The 16,779-nt window shown below is 28.6% G+C and overlaps 5 protein-coding genes across 5 annotated transcripts; all 5 read left to right on the forward strand.

The window, feature by feature from the left end:
- Window positions 1-448: 448 nt before the first annotated feature.
- LOC124932704 lies at window positions 449-1,689 on the forward strand. Its single transcript, XM_047473369.1, has 3 exons — window positions 449-703; window positions 806-1,027; window positions 1,119-1,689. The coding sequence occupies exons 1-3, from the start codon at window positions 661-663 to the stop codon at window positions 1,559-1,561; spliced, it is 708 nt and encodes a 235-aa protein (XP_047329325.1). The 5' UTR covers window positions 449-660; the 3' UTR covers window positions 1,562-1,689.
- A 3,608-nt stretch (window positions 1,690-5,297) lies between these two features.
- On the forward strand, window positions 5,298-7,316 carry LOC124932507 (G-type lectin S-receptor-like serine/threonine-protein kinase CES101). Its single transcript, XM_047473152.1, has 6 exons — window positions 5,298-5,582; window positions 5,659-5,984; window positions 6,047-6,260; window positions 6,340-6,580; window positions 6,649-6,799; window positions 6,880-7,316. Exons 1-6 carry the CDS (start codon window positions 5,459-5,461, stop codon window positions 7,180-7,182), a joined length of 1,359 nt encoding a protein of 452 aa, XP_047329108.1. The 5' UTR covers window positions 5,298-5,458; the 3' UTR covers window positions 7,183-7,316.
- A 2,028-nt stretch (window positions 7,317-9,344) lies between these two features.
- LOC124932508 (protein TRI1-like) lies at window positions 9,345-10,546 on the forward strand. The gene is made up of 2 exons (XM_047473153.1): window positions 9,345-9,639; window positions 10,169-10,546. Exons 1-2 carry the CDS (start codon window positions 9,394-9,396, stop codon window positions 10,289-10,291), a joined length of 369 nt encoding a protein of 122 aa, XP_047329109.1. The 5' UTR covers window positions 9,345-9,393; the 3' UTR covers window positions 10,292-10,546.
- Window positions 10,547-10,852: 306 nt separating this feature from the next.
- On the forward strand, window positions 10,853-12,074 carry LOC124928854 (probable leucine-rich repeat receptor-like protein kinase At5g49770). Its single transcript, XM_047469105.1, has 2 exons — window positions 10,853-11,717; window positions 11,794-12,074. The coding sequence occupies exons 1-2, from the start codon at window positions 10,859-10,861 to the stop codon at window positions 12,072-12,074; spliced, it is 1,140 nt and encodes a 379-aa protein (XP_047325061.1). The 5' UTR covers window positions 10,853-10,858.
- A 2,271-nt stretch (window positions 12,075-14,345) lies between these two features.
- LOC124928855 (abscisic acid 8'-hydroxylase 3-like) lies at window positions 14,346-15,900 on the forward strand. The gene is made up of 6 exons (XM_047469106.1): window positions 14,346-14,636; window positions 14,723-15,115; window positions 15,187-15,349; window positions 15,409-15,515; window positions 15,582-15,700; window positions 15,807-15,900. The coding sequence occupies exons 1-6, from the start codon at window positions 14,361-14,363 to the stop codon at window positions 15,898-15,900; spliced, it is 1,152 nt and encodes a 383-aa protein (XP_047325062.1). The 5' UTR covers window positions 14,346-14,360.
- The last annotated feature ends 879 nt before the right edge of the window (window positions 15,901-16,779 follow it).

Here is a 16,779-nt window from a genome sequence, read left to right on the forward strand (position 1 = left end):
AATGTAAAAAGAAAACAAAAATTGAGAAAAGGACAAAAAGAAAAAGAAAAAACTGAAATTGACAACGGTCGTACTACACAGCTGTTGCGTTCTTCAGCCCGCCATTAGCATATTCTCTCTCCGCGACCTTTCAAATCCATGACTGTTTAGAAAAAGAGATCGAGCAAGGTCGGCCATGGAAGATCGTAGCTCAGCCAAGCTCGCAATGAAGTAATCTCTCTGTTCTACTAACTACAACAAGGTGAACTATCTGTTCTGATCATTTCCTCAACTTCTGTTTCTTCAATGAAGTTTATAATGTTTTGCATTTTCTTCTTTTGATTTGCTGTCTCTTGTTCTTCCTTATGGCAGTAAATTAGATGTATGTATTTCATCTAGTTAGGCTAACAGAATGGATGCAATTCAAAAATCAAACGGATCTAGACTCATTTAGATGAATCGTGTTGAGAGATTGCAAAGGAGGTTGAAATTTAGGTGTTTACTTGAGAATCTTAACCTGAATAATCTTTTGGCATATGAATCCAACTTTTAGGGACTTTCATAGCATGGAGATATTAAAAGCATGAAAAAGTACTTGATTGTGACGAATCTGACAAAAATACTGGAATCAATTATTATGATTATTGTGAACAGGAGGAGGAAGAAGAAGAAGTAATTATTATGATTGAGAAACGAGGACTGCAGCAGTTGAGAAATACTACAGGTCCTAGAATCTCAATTCTAGATTAATACAATTTGTATCTTCAATATGTGGAGAAAGATTTTGTTTGCAATCATATAGATTGATACAATATTTTTCTTTCAGGGGATCAGGAGTGGCAAAAAGGTATACACCGTGCAAAGAGAAGTAGATTTGTTTACCTTCCATCCGAGTCCAGACCTTCCGAGTTTGCTATCTTCTGTCCAGAGCCTTTTCAGATTCCATCTTCAAAGTATCAAACTGGAAATTGCTCTATTCAGACAAGTGGGGGTTGTTGTTCAATTGAAGATGTCTCTACTTCTTCAGATGGAATGAACCCATGTTCAGGTTTGTTATAATATTAATCAATGTTTCTTTGAATTTTGATCAGTTCGCTTGATTATCCTTATACTGATAAGTTGTATTATAAACACTTTAGATAAGAATGATGAACAGAAGTTGAAGAAGGAATCTAATAATCTGAGAGATGTAACTCTGACAGTAGAAAGACATTACCTAGAACAGAAAGTTCCTTTGGTTTCCTTAACTAGTGGATTGAACTTATCTGCAATCATAGGGCACCCAATTGAAGTAGATGCTTTAGATGATGATGGGAGGAGAATGTTTTGGCCAATATGGAAAACCTCTAGAAGAACTCGCGTCTGTTATGTCCAACAAACTCATCATCGTCATCAAATCGCAAGGAACAAGCCATTGAAGAAACCACAAAGTATGTCCATAGACAAAATGAGACAATATTCAATTGGCATTGCAGAAGGCAATATTGAGATAAAGAAAACGAAGAATGATGTCCCTGCGAGAGTGACTTGCATCCCGGTGAAGGTAGCTTTCAGTAGATTATCGGTTGCGGTTGGTAGTTAGTTAGTTAGGTTTTTGTGTTATAACTAACTAAAGAAGAATAGGCTGAAGAGAAGTTCTCATTATATATATATTGTAGTTATTATTATGTATGTTCACTGGTTCAATGTTATATATCCTTTAATTTCTTACACCTGAAAATTCATTATGCAGTAAACAAGCAATCACATTTGAAATACATGATAAATAATAGTTTAATGGAAAATTTTAAAATTAACAAATATTTGCATGCTTGTTATATACTGTTAATATTTAATAATATTCAATGAAAAGATTGGTGATCATGTAACATTATATAAAGATAATGCAGGTATCAAAACTGGTTTGGTTATGTCATGTCAGATCAATTAATTCATCTTAATTTTAGATAGTTTTAATAAACAAACCATTTTAAATTAAGACATCATTATTATTTATTTTTAAATATATTTAATTAATAGATTGATTATTAAGACAAGATAAATTAGTTGAGAAGGGATCCGAGTGATGATGTTGAAAAAAAAAATCTTACTGGGATTTTATGGGTTTTATTATAAAAAAATATTGTCTGATACAACAATAGATTACTTGAGATTTGTTTATATATATATATATATATATATATATATTAATTTAATAAAAATAAAATGATAATATTTTAATTAATAAATTAAGTTATTAAAATAAATAAATAAAAAGTTAAAAAAATATAAATTAATTCAAAGAAAACCAATAACAAAATAATTGGTCCAGTTCTTAATGCTGACAAACTATATTTGATTTTGGGCCTAATTTTTTTTTGAAACTCAAAATTTGGGTCATTTTATGGAATAAGATTCAACTTTAAAAGTTTTTTTTTATACCTAAAACAAATCCGTCGTATATTATATTAGGTTAACGTATTATTTTTATTTTTTAATTAATTTATTATATTTTTAAATTAAATGAAATTTAAAAACGTTTTGAATATAGTTTTTTTTTTAAAATTGAGTAATTATTTTTAATTTATCGAAATTGGTTTGGGTTATTAAAAAATAAGTAATCTAAAGAAATATTTAATTTTTTTAATATAAATAGATAGATTATTTTTTTAAAAAAATTTCGTAACAAATTAGTGTATCATTCTATAAATATGAACTTAATGACATTTTAAATTGAGTATTTTTTTTTAGATACACGCATTTAAAACATTTGAATATTATTTGAAAGTTATAAAAAAATATATAATATGTCAAGATAATTTAAAAAAAAAAAATAAGAAAAATGTTATCACATTACAAATGTGATAAAATAATTCAAAAAAGAAAAAGAAAATATGTTTGTTCATTTATAAAAATTCTGAAATGACTAAATTGTGATAATTGAAGTCTAATACGTACAAATTAAAATATGACACTCATCTAATAAAAACAACCAAAGTTCGAGTTTTAAATAATAATTGATCTTTTTTTATATGACTTTTGAGTCAAGATCAAATCCATACAAAAGGAGGGTATTTATTTATTTATTTATTTATTTATTATTATTATTATTACTATTAATCTAAACATTTATTTGGATAATTGCATTAAAAAAAAGTGTTCAATTTTTTTGATAAGTTTATTGATAATTAATTTGTTATCAAATAGATAAATTTATTTGTCAAATAAAAACATCATCACTTTTTGTTGGTAACATAATAAAAAAATGTCAATGGCAAATATGTTATTAGTAATTTCTTGGAAATTGTACTCATTTTTTTTTTCTTCTGAATACTCCATTATTATTCACTTCTTGGAATTGTACTCAATTTTGTTTATTTGACTTGTTTGAGCATTAGAAGATATTTTTTTTGAACATTCACAAACGTGACAAAACCACGTTTCAAAGGACTTGTTTGAGGTTTGTTTGAGGAACTGGTCATTTGAATATTATTTGGATTTTCTTTCAACTAACTTGTTTGATATGAAATTAGAAAAAAAAAAAATGGGTTTTTTTAATTTTTATTACCATTAATATCTCTCTCATAGTTCATAATACATTTTTAAAATAAATTAATTTAATTTATATTAAAATAAAATTTAAAATATAATATAATAAAATAAATATTAAAAAACTATAAATATATTAATATTAACTTTTATTAATACATAAATAAAAATTTAAATGAATAATAATTTTATAAATAACCACTATTATAATTTAGATATTATATAAGATAATATAGTATATTATAATTTTATTTATATTGTGTATTTAATTTTATTTAATATAATTAATATAAAAATTTTACATGAAATAATTTATAAGATAATAACCATTTAAAGTTAGTTTATACTTTAAAAAATTGAATAATTTTCTTATAAATATTTAATTTAGATGAGATATATTTATAAATTAATTAATATTTTATTTAAATATATTTAATTTTATTTTCTAGTATAATTATTTATTTAAATTATTTAAAATTTAAATGGTATATTAGATAATATAGTATGTTATAATTTTATTTATTTTTATTTAATATATTTTTTAAATTAAATAATTTAGTAATTTAATTTATATGAAAATAAATTTTATAATGTAATAAAATAAATATAATATATATAATATTATTTTTTAATAATATAAATTAAAATATTTAAATAAAAATTAATTTATGTATTTTAATTAGTAAAATGATTGACTATATTGGTGACGTCATTATTAAATTTTGAGATAAAACTCCCGATAATCCAAAAATCAAACAACTTCATTCTCAGCTAACAATTTCATCAATTATATATAATTTAAATTAATTGTAATTTATTTATTTATTTATATAAAGCAGAACTATTAAATAAAGTACTTTTTTTTAAAAAAAAAAAAAATTCCAAAATCAAGATTATCTTTAAAAGACACCTACATCAAACAAGCTATTAGTTAGAAATTGTACAAAAATAAATTCAACGATTGTTAACAAATCAATAACTCGTTTCCCATCAAAATTTTGCCAAAATTAATATTTATTTATTATTCTATCTATGTTTATTCTTTATTCTCTTTTTTAGTCTAGTGGTTACATATTAAATATTAAAAAAGTTTAATTATATATTTATTTATTTTTATTTTAATAATCTTAATATGTGATTACAATGTTCTGTGATAAATTTTAAGTGAGATTTATTTGCTGAATAATACTTAAATGGCAGATCTACTTTATTTTACAAAGTTGAGGACAAATATGTTATTAGTCAAATAAATAACTTCCTTCCTGGAAATTGAACTCCATTTATTTATTTATTTATTTTTGCTGAAATATTTATTTCACTTATTTGAGGATTAGAAGGTGTTTCTGTCAACGCCCAAATCCCCCCACATCTCTAATTAGGCCTTGTTTGATAACCTAATTTTCATTCATCAAATTTCAAATTATCTCTAGTCATTGCTTTATTCTTTTATAAAACTGAAATATTAAATACAAAATATATTTAAGTCATTTAACTCAAATAATCTATTTTATATCCAATAATATATTTTCCAAATAAAAAAACTACACCAGATAAGCTAATATATATTAGTTATAAATTGTACAAAAATAAGTTTTGAACTATTTATTGACAAGTCAACAACTCGTTTATCTTAAAAATATATATAAATAAAAGTCCCTTTTATCTTTATGGCTAGCTATCAATAATTTAACTAATAAAAATGAATATTTTATGTATTCATTTATATTCTGTTTGTGTACTCCCATTAAATAATTTCAAGGAAATCAATCCCATTTCACATTGACCATTAAATGAACATGAACCTATACTTAAATATTAGAAAGAATACAAAAAAATCAACTATTGATCTCGTAAGCAAGCAACCAAATCTGCCCAGACTCCATCCTTAAATATCTTCATCTTCTCTCAAAAAACAAAAAGGCTCACCAAAACCTATGTTATAATTAAGGTCATGAGGAGTTACGTTGTCGGTATTTTTGCCTTATTAATTGTGCTGGTGGTCATATTGTGCCTCACTTGTCGCTATTGTAGACGGAAAAGACGAAAAGATATGTTATTGATCAAACGACTAAAAGGTAAATTGTACATTTTTCTGGTTTGATCAGTTGATCGATTCTGGTTGCTGAGATAGATTATTAATGATCAATTTAGATGAAGCTGAGCAGGCCAAGAAGAAGAATAAGAAAACAATGAAGAAAGAGGAGAAGAAGAAGAAAAAAGAGGAAACAAAGAACAAGAAGAAAAAAGGCGAGGAAATGAAATTGACAACTAAGAAGTCGGAGATGGATAGTGCTAATAGTAGGGAAGAGGAGGAGAAAAAACGTGACATTGAGCTTGGGCTCGAAGATATTGTAGGATGTATCGACAACAATACTAATGTTGTTGAAGTATTTAGTTTTGAGATCATTGTGGCCTCAACTAACAATTTCTCGTCTGAGAGTAAGCTTGGTGAAGGCGGATTTGGACCTGTTTATAAGGTGAGTACAACTAAATATAACTTGAAAAGAAAGTCTTTGGTTATTTACTATGTTTTAATCAGGGGATACTACCGGGAGAAGGTAAGGAAGTGGCGGTGAAGCGACTCTCGAGTAAGTCCGGACAAGGATTAGTAGAGTTCAAGAATGAACTAAACTTAATAGCCAAGCTCCAACATGTGAACCTAGTGCAACTCTTAGGCTATTGCATTCAAGATGGTGAAAGGATGTTGGTTTATGAATATATGCCTAACAAGAGCTTGGATTACTTTCTCTTTGGTAAGTTGTCAATTTTGAAGTTATCTTTGACTAACATCTTGAAGTTAGCTTCTAAAAAGTGTTAAACATGCTACTATAGATTCAAGGATGAAAGAGCTATTGTCATGGGATAGGAGATTGCACATTATAGAAGGAATTGCACAAGGCTTACTTTACCTTCACAAATACTCAAGATTGAGAATAATTCATAGGGATTTGAAAGTTAGCAATATATTGTTAGACGCGAATATGAATCCTAAAATTTCCGACTTTGGGATGGCTAGAATCATGGAGCTAACCGATGATATAGCAACAAATACCAAGAGGGTTGTTGGAACCTAGTACGTCACTATGTTGTATGCATTTTTCATTAATGTTTGAGGATCAATAATAATTTTTCTTTTGTTAGTGGTTATATGTCTCCAGAATACGCGATGGAAGGAAAATTTTCTATCAAGTCAGACGTTTTCAGCTTTGGAGTTGTAATGCTTGAAATTGTGAGCGGTCGTAGAAATAACAGTTTCTATTTCAGCGACGAGGCACTCAACTTAGTAGGATATGTAAGTCTCATATTATAAATCGGTGAAAACCTAATATATTAATTAAATAAGTAACATTTTACTCATTTTGGTGTTTCTAGGCGTGGACTTTGTGGAACAGGGGAGATTGGTTAGAACTTGTTGATTCGACATTCTTTAAAACAAGTTATTGCGATGGAAATGCATTGAAAAGATGCATTCATGTGGCTTTGTTGTGCGTAGAGGAGCGTGCCTCAGACAGGCCTACCATGACCGATGTCATTTCCATGTTAAGAAACAACAACCACGACTTGCCTACTCCAAAGAAGGCAGCGTTTTCCACTGGATCCGAACAAGTTGAGCAAGTTTCGAATTCAAACCATTCAGTAAATAAAATAACAATATCTATTCTCGAACCAAGATAGGTTCTTATATGTTCTTACTAGATATATACTAAGAGATTTTTTATAAATAGATTGTAATATGTACAAACTTTGATTGAAATACTGCTCTCTTGTTGATGGGAAGAAAACCTATTGAGAGACTCAATTGAATTGTCTTCATCAATCCAACATAAAAAAGGGGTTTTGAACTATTAAAATAATACAACAAAAACAAAAAGTATAGGAGTTTGAAATCCTAATCACAAAAATGTTCAAAGTGTTTACTTTTCTACCAACTTTACTTTTATATAAAATAACATTAGAAAATTTAAATATATACTTATTTTTGTTATAAAACAATTACACCACTATCAAGATGCACATCAATATATCATTCAAAATAAAATATGATTAATATGCAACAAAGTCTCTTTTAATAAAGATAATATATGGCTGCCCTAAGCCAAATTTTATTTTCTTAAAAAAAATATCAATAAAAGAGTTAAAATAATCTCTTATAATATATCAAGATTATATTGTATTCTAAACCTAATCAAGGTAAAAAAATGCAAAATGCACAGATTTATTATAATATTTTTATTTTCATTTCAATAAAAATAATTGTTAATCTTAAACATTGACCAAGTATTTTGAAATGTTAGCAAAATAAATAATACTTAATAGATGAAAAAAAACTGAAGATGATTGTTTCTAATCAATACTAATATTGAATTTTAGAATAAATATATCTCAACTAGGGTTTGAAATGATTGCGAATGAGAAGATAGATGAAATTTCATTCAAATATGGGATGGGAATGCAAATGTGTGTAACCGATACAAAACATTCTTGGGGGTCAAAATTACATTCCAACCCTTTAACTATATCTAAAATTGGAAATTTGAACATGATTTGTTTGAATATTTCTATTTTTTATTCGAATTGTCCTACTGTTTTTTCCAGTTTAATTGATAGTTTAAGGTAGATGAGGTGAGATGGTATTTTGTGTATGATTTCATTTTCATTTTACTAAAAATATTTATAAATAAAATTAAATATATAACATCTTTAATATATATATATTTTTTTATATTTTAAAATTTTTAAGTTGATTTTTTATAATAATATAAAATTTCAATATATTATAATATATTTAATATTAAAAAGTTATTTATAAAGAAAATTATTTATAGAAAATATGTCAACAGTGTCACCCGGTGTCAAAGGGACAGTAAAAAAATTACAAAATAGAATTGAAGGTATGGTAAACTTATTTTCCATACCATCAGTAAATATGACAGAAAAATTAACTTTACTTTAAATATAAAAATGTTTAAGGAATGTTATCAAAATCCAAAATAATTTAAGATTATGTTTGTTACAATAATTTTTTACTTTCTTTAATTAAGTTTTTTATTTGGTATCTATTGCCTAATATAACTTAATTATTAGATTAACTTAAATTTAAAATTTAAGTTAATTCACCAATTTATTTAATTTATTTTTCATATTTAAAAAAAAAGTTAAGTTTATTTTTTATAATAATATAATTTTTTAATATATTATAATATATTTAATATTAAAAAGTTATTTATAAAATTTATAAAAAAAAAAATTATATTTAAAGAATATAATAACAGTGTTACTCGGTGTCGTGATAGTAAAAAAATTCCAAAATGAAGGTATGGTAGACTTATTTTCCACACTATCAATAAATATGACAGAAAAATTAAAATACTTTAAATATAAAATTGTTTAAGCACCGTTATTAAAATCCAAAATAATTTAAGGTTGTGTTTTGATACTATAATTTATCCCCTTCTTCAATTAAAATTTTTATTTGATATCTATTACCTAATATAACTTAATTATTAGATTAACTTAAATTCAAAAATTAAGTTAAAAAATCTATTTTGATTATTACCTAACTTTGAACTTAGTCCAACATCTAAAAAAACTAACGATAAAAATAAATAAGTTATTATATATAAAAATCAAAATAATTTTAAAATACATTCTCAACATTAATTTTACAGATTATTATTCAATTTATATCTCAAATATTTTAGAAATTTTTTTGTCTAAATTATTTATATTTTATTTATTCAACTTAATTTTTATTAATACGATTTGGAAATGGACGCGTTTTGGTTAAGCGATGATCGCTATAAATACAAACCAAAATAACGAAAACGCATAAGCCCTAGGATTCTTACTGAAGTGAAGAAGAGCGTTAGGAGAAAAGACAAAGACATGGCGTCATTCTACACCAGAGTGTTTGGGGCTGGCCGCACAGTGCTGATGGCAGCCGCAGAGAGCGCCGCGGCCGCAAAGATCCCTACTTCGGGCGCCGCGGCTGCGGTGGAACGCCGTCCTTTGGGTATAATGAAGCCGATGCAAGTCTCTCCTGCGCTCAACGATTTCCTTGGCGTTCCAGAAGCGGCGCGTTCTGATGTTATGAAGAAGGTCTGGGACTACATCAAGCTGCACAATCTCCAGGTATCTCTTTCTCATTTCTTTAGTTTCTGTCTTAAACCTATTAATCGCTTGACCCGATAATTACATCCATTTTCTGCCTTCAGTTTTCATTAGTCTTATATGAACATTGCTGTTTGTTATGTAACTTTCATTTCTGTATTATGGGCTAATGTTGATACATATGAAGTTGGATTAGTTCAGCTATTATGACTTAGGTTTTCAATTTGACTAGATTGGCTGTCATTTTGTATTGTAAATATCATCTTCATTATAATACAGTATTGGGCACAATCCAAATCCACCTAGAAAACCTTGCATAATGAAGTCCCCTGAATAGATTTATGAACATAATTTCTGATATGTTTGTTGTAGTCTTCACTTGATATTCCACAGCCAAATATCCATGATTTCCTCTTGTGAATCTTCTTTCTTCTCCATCAAATGATGCTTTCTGATATTATGAGTTGATAATACTCTACTTAAATGGTTTGTTTTCTTCAATCAAAATGCTAATACATTGCTTTAACATATGATTGTTCGACCTTTGTAGAACCCTAGTAACAGGAGGGAGATACTCTGCGACGATAAGCTAAAGACAATTTTCGATGGAAAGGAGAAAGTTGGGATGCTAGAAATTGCAAAACTGTTGTCTCCACACTTCATCAAACAATAACTGGTCTGCTTTGGTTAGCTCCATGTATCTCATGGCTAGGTTTTGGAAAAATTAGGATTAAAAACACTTGTTTTTTTATGGGTGATGATTGTGGTCTTATTATGTACTGAAAATGTTATCTTTCTAAACCTGTTTTGTTGGGATTATAAGGATGATGCTTCTTTTACATTTTGTCGAAACCTTGTCACTTTCTACTACTGTGATTGATGTTGGGTCATATTCTAGATTTTAGAATTGCAATAGTCTGTTGATGTTCTTGTCTTGGTTTTTTTCAAAAGAATTGCAATACAGAGATAAACAAACAGAGCATAGTACACTGTGCAATATAGAATAATGCATTTTTAAGTTATAACCCACATCAAACAAGGCATAGAAAACATGAAATAAGCCAAAATAAAGATCCTTATTTGAAATGGATGAACATCTTCTGATGATGCATAGTTCCAAACAAATGGATCTTCCAAAAACACCATCAAATGTCTATTTCTCTGTCTGTCTTCCCTTTGCCATAAGGCGTCTATAACGAAATCAAATATTAGTTTGTCAGCATACAGAACAGGACCAACTATGCGGTTCAATGTGTTCTCCGAAAGAGAATTTTGGGCCATTGTTGCTGTAGTTGTAGTTTGCCTTCTCACCCTTCTCTTAAGATGGTGGAAGACCGAATTGGCTAGAAAACATGAAGTGGATTTGTCTTCTAAGAAACCGTCTGTGAAAGAAATATTAGCTGCTCCCGAGCAGAATAGTCCTGTTTTGAGGGGGAAATGTTGCTTGGACGTTGTTATGACGAGGACTTTTGGGGTGGAGGAGGTGAGGGCGGCCACAAAGAACTATCGAATTCGGATTGGTGTGGGGGCGACATCATACGTGTACCTGGCGGAGCTTGAGGGCGGTAGGCTGGCGGCGGTTAAGCGGGTGATGGAGGAGAAAGGTGGGAGTAAGAAGGTGTTCTTGGATGAGGTATCGGTCTTGCTCAGGATTTCTCATCCCAATTTGGTGGCCATGTTGGGTTTCTGCTTTGACAAAGGAGAGCAATTGTTGGTGTTGGAATATATGCCCAACAAGAGCCTGTTTGATCGGATGCACACCAAATACGGTCAGTCTAGGGGAGTGTTGTCGTGGTCCAACCGCATGACCATCGCTCTAGACGTTGCTCGAGCCCTCGATTACCTCCACTCTGTCGCGGATCCCCCGGTTATCCACCGCGATGTTAAGTCCTCCAACGTGCTGCTTGTGGATGATTCTCGAGCCAAACTCGCAGACTTCGGTTTGTGTAAACTTGGCCACGACCCCCAAACCGCTCAAACACCTACCATCATCAAGGGCTCCTTCGGTTACCTTGATAACAACTATCTCAATACTGGACGAGTATCTCCTAAGAGCGATGTTTATAGTTTTGGAGTTCTCCTTCTCGAATTAATCACAGGTTAATCAAGTCCTCATTTTCTTATTTTATTTTAAAACAAACCGGTTACACCACCTAGTCTGGCCATCTTTTATAGGGCTCAGGTCAACTCAAGGATCGACGACACTAGCCGAGTGGACGCAGGAGCGGAGGATAAGGAGCGATGACCCGGAGATTTTGGCGGGGCTGTTGGACCCAAAACTGAAGGGGGATGCAAATTTGGAACAATTGAAGGTATTAATAGACATTGTAAACTTGGCTCTTATTGACATTTCTGGAGCAAGGCCGGATATGAGTTATATTACAAGTAGAATCTCAAATTGTTTGGAATCATCCAACCATTTTGAGATTAATCAAGACTTGTCTGTCTCTAGTTAGTTAACTCTTAGATTTTATTTTTAATTCTTCACTTATATAAAGTACAGTACTTGTATATATACTTATTAGTGTTTATGTGGTTTTTAAGAATTTTAACTTGGAACAAAACTATGATAAATAAATGAAAAGGGTTGAGTTGCATTGAAAATTTCAAAAAATAAGAAATGCAATTAACTAATTTAAAGGGAGTCTAATCTATTAGTTCATTTATTTGTTTGATGTTGGGTTATTTGTAATTTTGTTTAATTAAAAAATATGTTTTTTAGGTTTTAGTTGGTACAATTAATATAATATATTTAAATTTTATAAAATTAAATTAAAATAATGAATTAGATTAGAGAGAACAAATGAGATATACATGGTGTTAAAAGTTAAAAAAAGAAGATAATTATTAAAAAATATTTAAATTGTTATATATTTAAATTGTTATATAATCAATGGATTAAATTATTTGAGATGATTGCTTTCTCATTCTTAAATTAAATGGAGCATAAAATGGTTTATGGGCTGGTGCACATCCATTAATCCGAATCTTGAATTGGGTATCTGTCTCTATTCTTTTTAAATTGTGATTTGTATTCGATCCGGTATCCGATCATTATCAAATTCGAAAACATCGGATCAGCCAGCCGGATTAGTTACTAATCGATCCGATTTTTTTTCATATTTCTAATTTTTTTTTATAATTAATTATTTAATAATATTTTTGTTTGGATAAACAAATAATTATTTTAATTGACGAAGTTGTTTATCGAAAATTATCTAATACCATTTTAAACTAATAATAAAAGTAGCATAATTATTCTTAATGCCATTAGTTTTTGTAATTTTTATAAATATGTTATTTTATTTTAAAATTATAAAACTTATCGAATAGGCTTCGGGTATCCGAATTCTTTTTTGTCCGATTCGTATTCGATTCGAAAATTCGGTAAAAATATTTGATTTAATCGATATCCAAATTCGATCCATCGGATTCAAATTTTTTCCGATCGAATCGACCGGGTTGACGAATCAAATCTTTCTTATCGAAAATTTTTCCCACTTAGTGCATAGGAACCGTGGCATTTTGTACATTGCCCTTCTTTCTTGTCACGTGTTCATTTGAGATTAAAGTGTTATTTGGTTTGAGATTTTTCTTTTAAATTAATTAGTTTTGATAATTAATATTTTAACACAACTAAGTATTATTGACCTATTAATTTCACAATAAACCAAAATGATCTAGAATCAAAATTCCACAAGTTTTTTTAGTCAAATTATTATTGAGATTATAATACAAACCAAACAAATCCTTATCTTCTTAAATCCTAAATATATGTTTTTGTCACATTGTACCTCTTCAAAATAAGCTGCCACCTCTCTCATGAACAAACAAACCCGATCCATATCCAAGTCCAACTCAAATAAATTTCATCACAAATAAGCAAAATTTAATATTGATTTGTTTGTTTAAGAAAATATAAACTGTAATTTTGTTTTGTTTTTTATTTTATTTTATAAAGTTATTAAGCCATTAATAAAAAAAATGAAACTTCAACTTAAGACAGTTAACAAGAATTTGAACATTAAACTTCAGATAACTAAGATAACTCAGTCAAAAAAAATAAATTATAATTATAATTTATTATTTTTAGTTCTTATAAAATAAGTTAAGTTTTATTAAATTCATTAATTTTCCAATCACGACTTTGACTTATATAAACACCTTTTTAGTTTTATTAAATTTTCATTTTGCTAAAAAAACAGGATGTTAAACTTATTTACTTTTTTTTATCAAAATAAAATTTATTTACAATAATAATTAAAAAAATATGATAATTATAATATTTTGAAAAAAGGTCCATGATGAGTTTCTTAGCTTATCTTTCATTATAAATAATAAATGGCAAGGATAAAAGAAAGAGATGTATCTTGCAAAAATAAAATAAAAATAAGAAATACATGTTGATGGAGTTCACAAGCATAATAATAATAAGGGCCACCGTTTTTGTGATGTTCTTCTTCTTCTTCTTCTTGACCTTCTTCCTCAATCATTTCCTTCTCAAGTTGAGCCGTCGCCGGAAACTTCCACTCCCGCCCGGGACTCTCGGCTGGCCGTACATCGGCGAGACTTTCCAGCTTTACTCGCAGAACCCAAATCTCTTCTTTGCCGACAAAATTAAAAAGTTTGTATCTTGATCAAATTAAGTACTCTGTTTTTCTATTATGTGACTTTTGATTTTGATTTTGATTGATAGATTTGGACCCATATTCAAGAGTCACGTATTGAAATGCCCATGCGTGATGATATCTAGTCCTGAGGCGGTGAAGAAGGTGCTGGTGTCGAGAGCTCATCTCTTCAAACCGACATTTCCGACAACAAAAATGAAGATTATGGGAGAACAGGGCCTGTTTTTTCATCAGGGTGATTATCATTCCAAGCTCAAGAAGCTTTTACTAAGAGCTTTCATGCCGGACGCTATTAGAACCATGATCCCTTCTATCGAATCTATTGCACTAAACTCTCTTCAAACATGGCCAACTCAACTCACTCTCCACACCTTTCACGAGATGAAGACTGTAAGTAATTATATAAACTTGTAAGCAAATTGAAAGTTGAAAACATTCTATAAACCCTAACTCAATCAACATTCTATTACTGTAAGTACGCATTCAATGTCTCGTTGCTGTCAATATTTGGAAAAGAAGAGATCATCGACCGAGAGAAGTTCAAGAAATATTACTATTCCATGGAAAAGGGTTACAATTCTATGCCAATAAATCTACCAGGAACATTATTCAGCAAGTCCATGAATGCCCGGAAGAAGCTAGCACATTCCTTAACCGAGATCATCGCCCGTAGAAGAGAGACCATTCTCTTAGGTGGCCACAAAGATTTGCTAGGAACCTTCATGGAGGATAAAATGGACATAACCGACCAACAAATTTCCGATAATATTATCGGACTAATCTTCGCTGCCCGCGACACCACCGCAACCGTACTCACATGGGTCATCAAGTACCTCTCCGACAACCCTATCATCCTTCGAGCAGTCGTGGTAAGCCAAATCAACGCCTCATTTTTTTGAAAATTCTTTTGTGGGTAACTAATTAATGTTTGTTTGTGTAGGATGAACAAGTGGCTATAAGGAAGGACAAATTGGAGGAGAATCTGACTTGGGAAGACACTAAAAAAATGTCAATTACTAATAGAGTAATTCAAGAAACATTAAGGGTGGCTTCTGTTTTGTCATTCACTTTTAGAGAAGCTATTGAAGATGTTGAATTTGAAGGTACAATAATATTTTTGTACAAATAATATTGACAAATATATAATATATCTTACTTTCAGGTTATCTTATACCCAAAGGATGGAAAGTCATGCCGTTATTCAGAAATATTCATCACAACCCACAAAATTTCCCGAATCCTGATAAGTTTGACCCTTCCAGATTTGAGGTAGTACTTAATTTGAAGTAGTAAAAAAGTAATAATTAAATTAATAATAGTTATGTAATTAATTAGGTGGCTCAGAAGGCCAATACATTCCTGCCATTTGGAAATGGGGTGCACTCATGCCCAGGAAATGAGTTGGCTAAACTGGAGATGTTGGTCATCCTACATCATTTGACTACAAAATACAAGTAGGTGATCATCATAGATCTCTCTTGTAAATTAATTTAATATCATTAAAATTCAAATTGAAAAAGAAAAGAATCATTGATTGAATGAATGTACATATATATATAGGTGGTGTTCAATCGGGCAAGGAAGTGGGATTGAGTATGGGCCATTTGTTCTTCCCCAAGATGGTCTGCCCATCAGTGTCTCTCTCAGGCTCTAGCAGTTAGTTCATGCTCATTACTATACTTAAGTCATAAGACATAACATTCTAATCTTCATCTTTCTATCAACTTTAATTTCTCCATTTATGTTATAATGTTTCTTTGTCTTTTCTTCCACCAACTTTTGACAAAAATTTACATTTCTTAATATTTATTCTTTGCATTTTGTAAAATAGGTCAAGAGTTAATATATTTATTTTAAAATATATATGTTCTCTATTGAGAATAATTCAACTACTAGCTTTCTGAAGTATATATATATATATATATATATATATAATATTATTTTAACTATATTTATAATGTCAATGTATATCAATATTTCATTTTTCTATTAATTTAAATAAAATTTAATTGATTATATTAATTTAATTTGAAGAAAGATAAATAAAATACTATTCATAATGATTTTTGGAACTTATTTTTGTAGAATGATTAAAAGATAAATTATGAAAAACAATTGTGGTAAAAAATACTCTACAAAATATAAATAACTTTATAAATGCAAATAAATCAAAAAAATTTCGTGATAATTTTTTTTGATAAATAAATTTAACATGTATTAATATATAATAGTAAAAATAATTAAAAAAATAAATAAATAATATTTTAATTATTGAATTAAGTAACGTGATTAATGAGAAAAAAAAAATTATGGATAAAAATTGTAAACAGTCCTGCAGTTTTTTTATCTAAAACCAAACTGATATAGAAAGAGATGATATTTGTATCTCCTTCTCTAAGTTTACTCAAACTCGGTCATAATTACTAATAAATATAATTGAATATATAACATTATTAATATATTTAATTATTTTAAATATTTTAAATTTATTTTTTATAATAATATAAATTTTCAATATATTACTATATATATA

Source organism: Impatiens glandulifera, chromosome 3 (assembly GCF_907164915.1).
Source record: "Impatiens glandulifera chromosome 3, dImpGla2.1, whole genome shotgun sequence".
In the NCBI taxonomy this organism is placed as follows: Eukaryota; Viridiplantae; Streptophyta; class Magnoliopsida; order Ericales; family Balsaminaceae; genus Impatiens; species Impatiens glandulifera.

Bases quoted from the DNA above. Each gene is read 5' to 3' on its own strand.
- LOC124932704 (XM_047473369.1), top strand. From the start codon at position 661: ATGATTGAGAAACGAGGACTGCAGCAGTTGAGAAATACTACAG. The intron at 704-805 runs GTCCTAGAATCT...TTTTTCTTTCAG, and splicing joins GCAGTTGAGAAATACTACAG to GGGATCAGGAGTGGCAAAAA. The intron at 1,028-1,118 runs GTTTGTTATAAT...TAAACACTTTAG, and splicing joins TGGAATGAACCCATGTTCAG to ATAAGAATGATGAACAGAAG.
- LOC124928855 (XM_047469106.1), top strand. From the start codon at position 14,361: ATGATATCTAGTCCTGAGGCGGTGAAGAAGGTGCTGGTGTCGAGAGCT. The intron at 14,637-14,722 runs GTAAGTAATTAT...TATTACTGTAAG, and splicing joins CCTTTCACGAGATGAAGACT to TACGCATTCAATGTCTCGTT. The intron at 15,116-15,186 runs GTAAGCCAAATC...TTGTTTGTGTAG, and splicing joins TCATCCTTCGAGCAGTCGTG to GATGAACAAGTGGCTATAAG.
- LOC124928854 (XM_047469105.1), top strand. From the start codon at position 10,859: ATGCGGTTCAATGTGTTCTCCGAAAGAGAATTTTGGGCCATTGTTGCT. The intron at 11,718-11,793 runs GTTAATCAAGTC...CATCTTTTATAG, and splicing joins CCTTCTCGAATTAATCACAG to GGCTCAGGTCAACTCAAGGA.
- LOC124932508 (XM_047473153.1), top strand. From the start codon at position 9,394: ATGGCGTCATTCTACACCAGAGTGTTTGGGGCTGGCCGCACAGTGCTG. The intron at 9,640-10,168 runs GTATCTCTTTCT...CGACCTTTGTAG, and splicing joins TCAAGCTGCACAATCTCCAG to AACCCTAGTAACAGGAGGGA.
- LOC124932507 (XM_047473152.1), top strand. From the start codon at position 5,459: ATGAGGAGTTACGTTGTCGGTATTTTTGCCTTATTAATTGTGCTGGTG. The intron at 5,583-5,658 runs GTAAATTGTACA...TGATCAATTTAG, and splicing joins ATTGATCAAACGACTAAAAG to ATGAAGCTGAGCAGGCCAAG. The intron at 6,261-6,339 runs GTAAGTTGTCAA...ATGCTACTATAG, and splicing joins CTTGGATTACTTTCTCTTTG to ATTCAAGGATGAAAGAGCTA.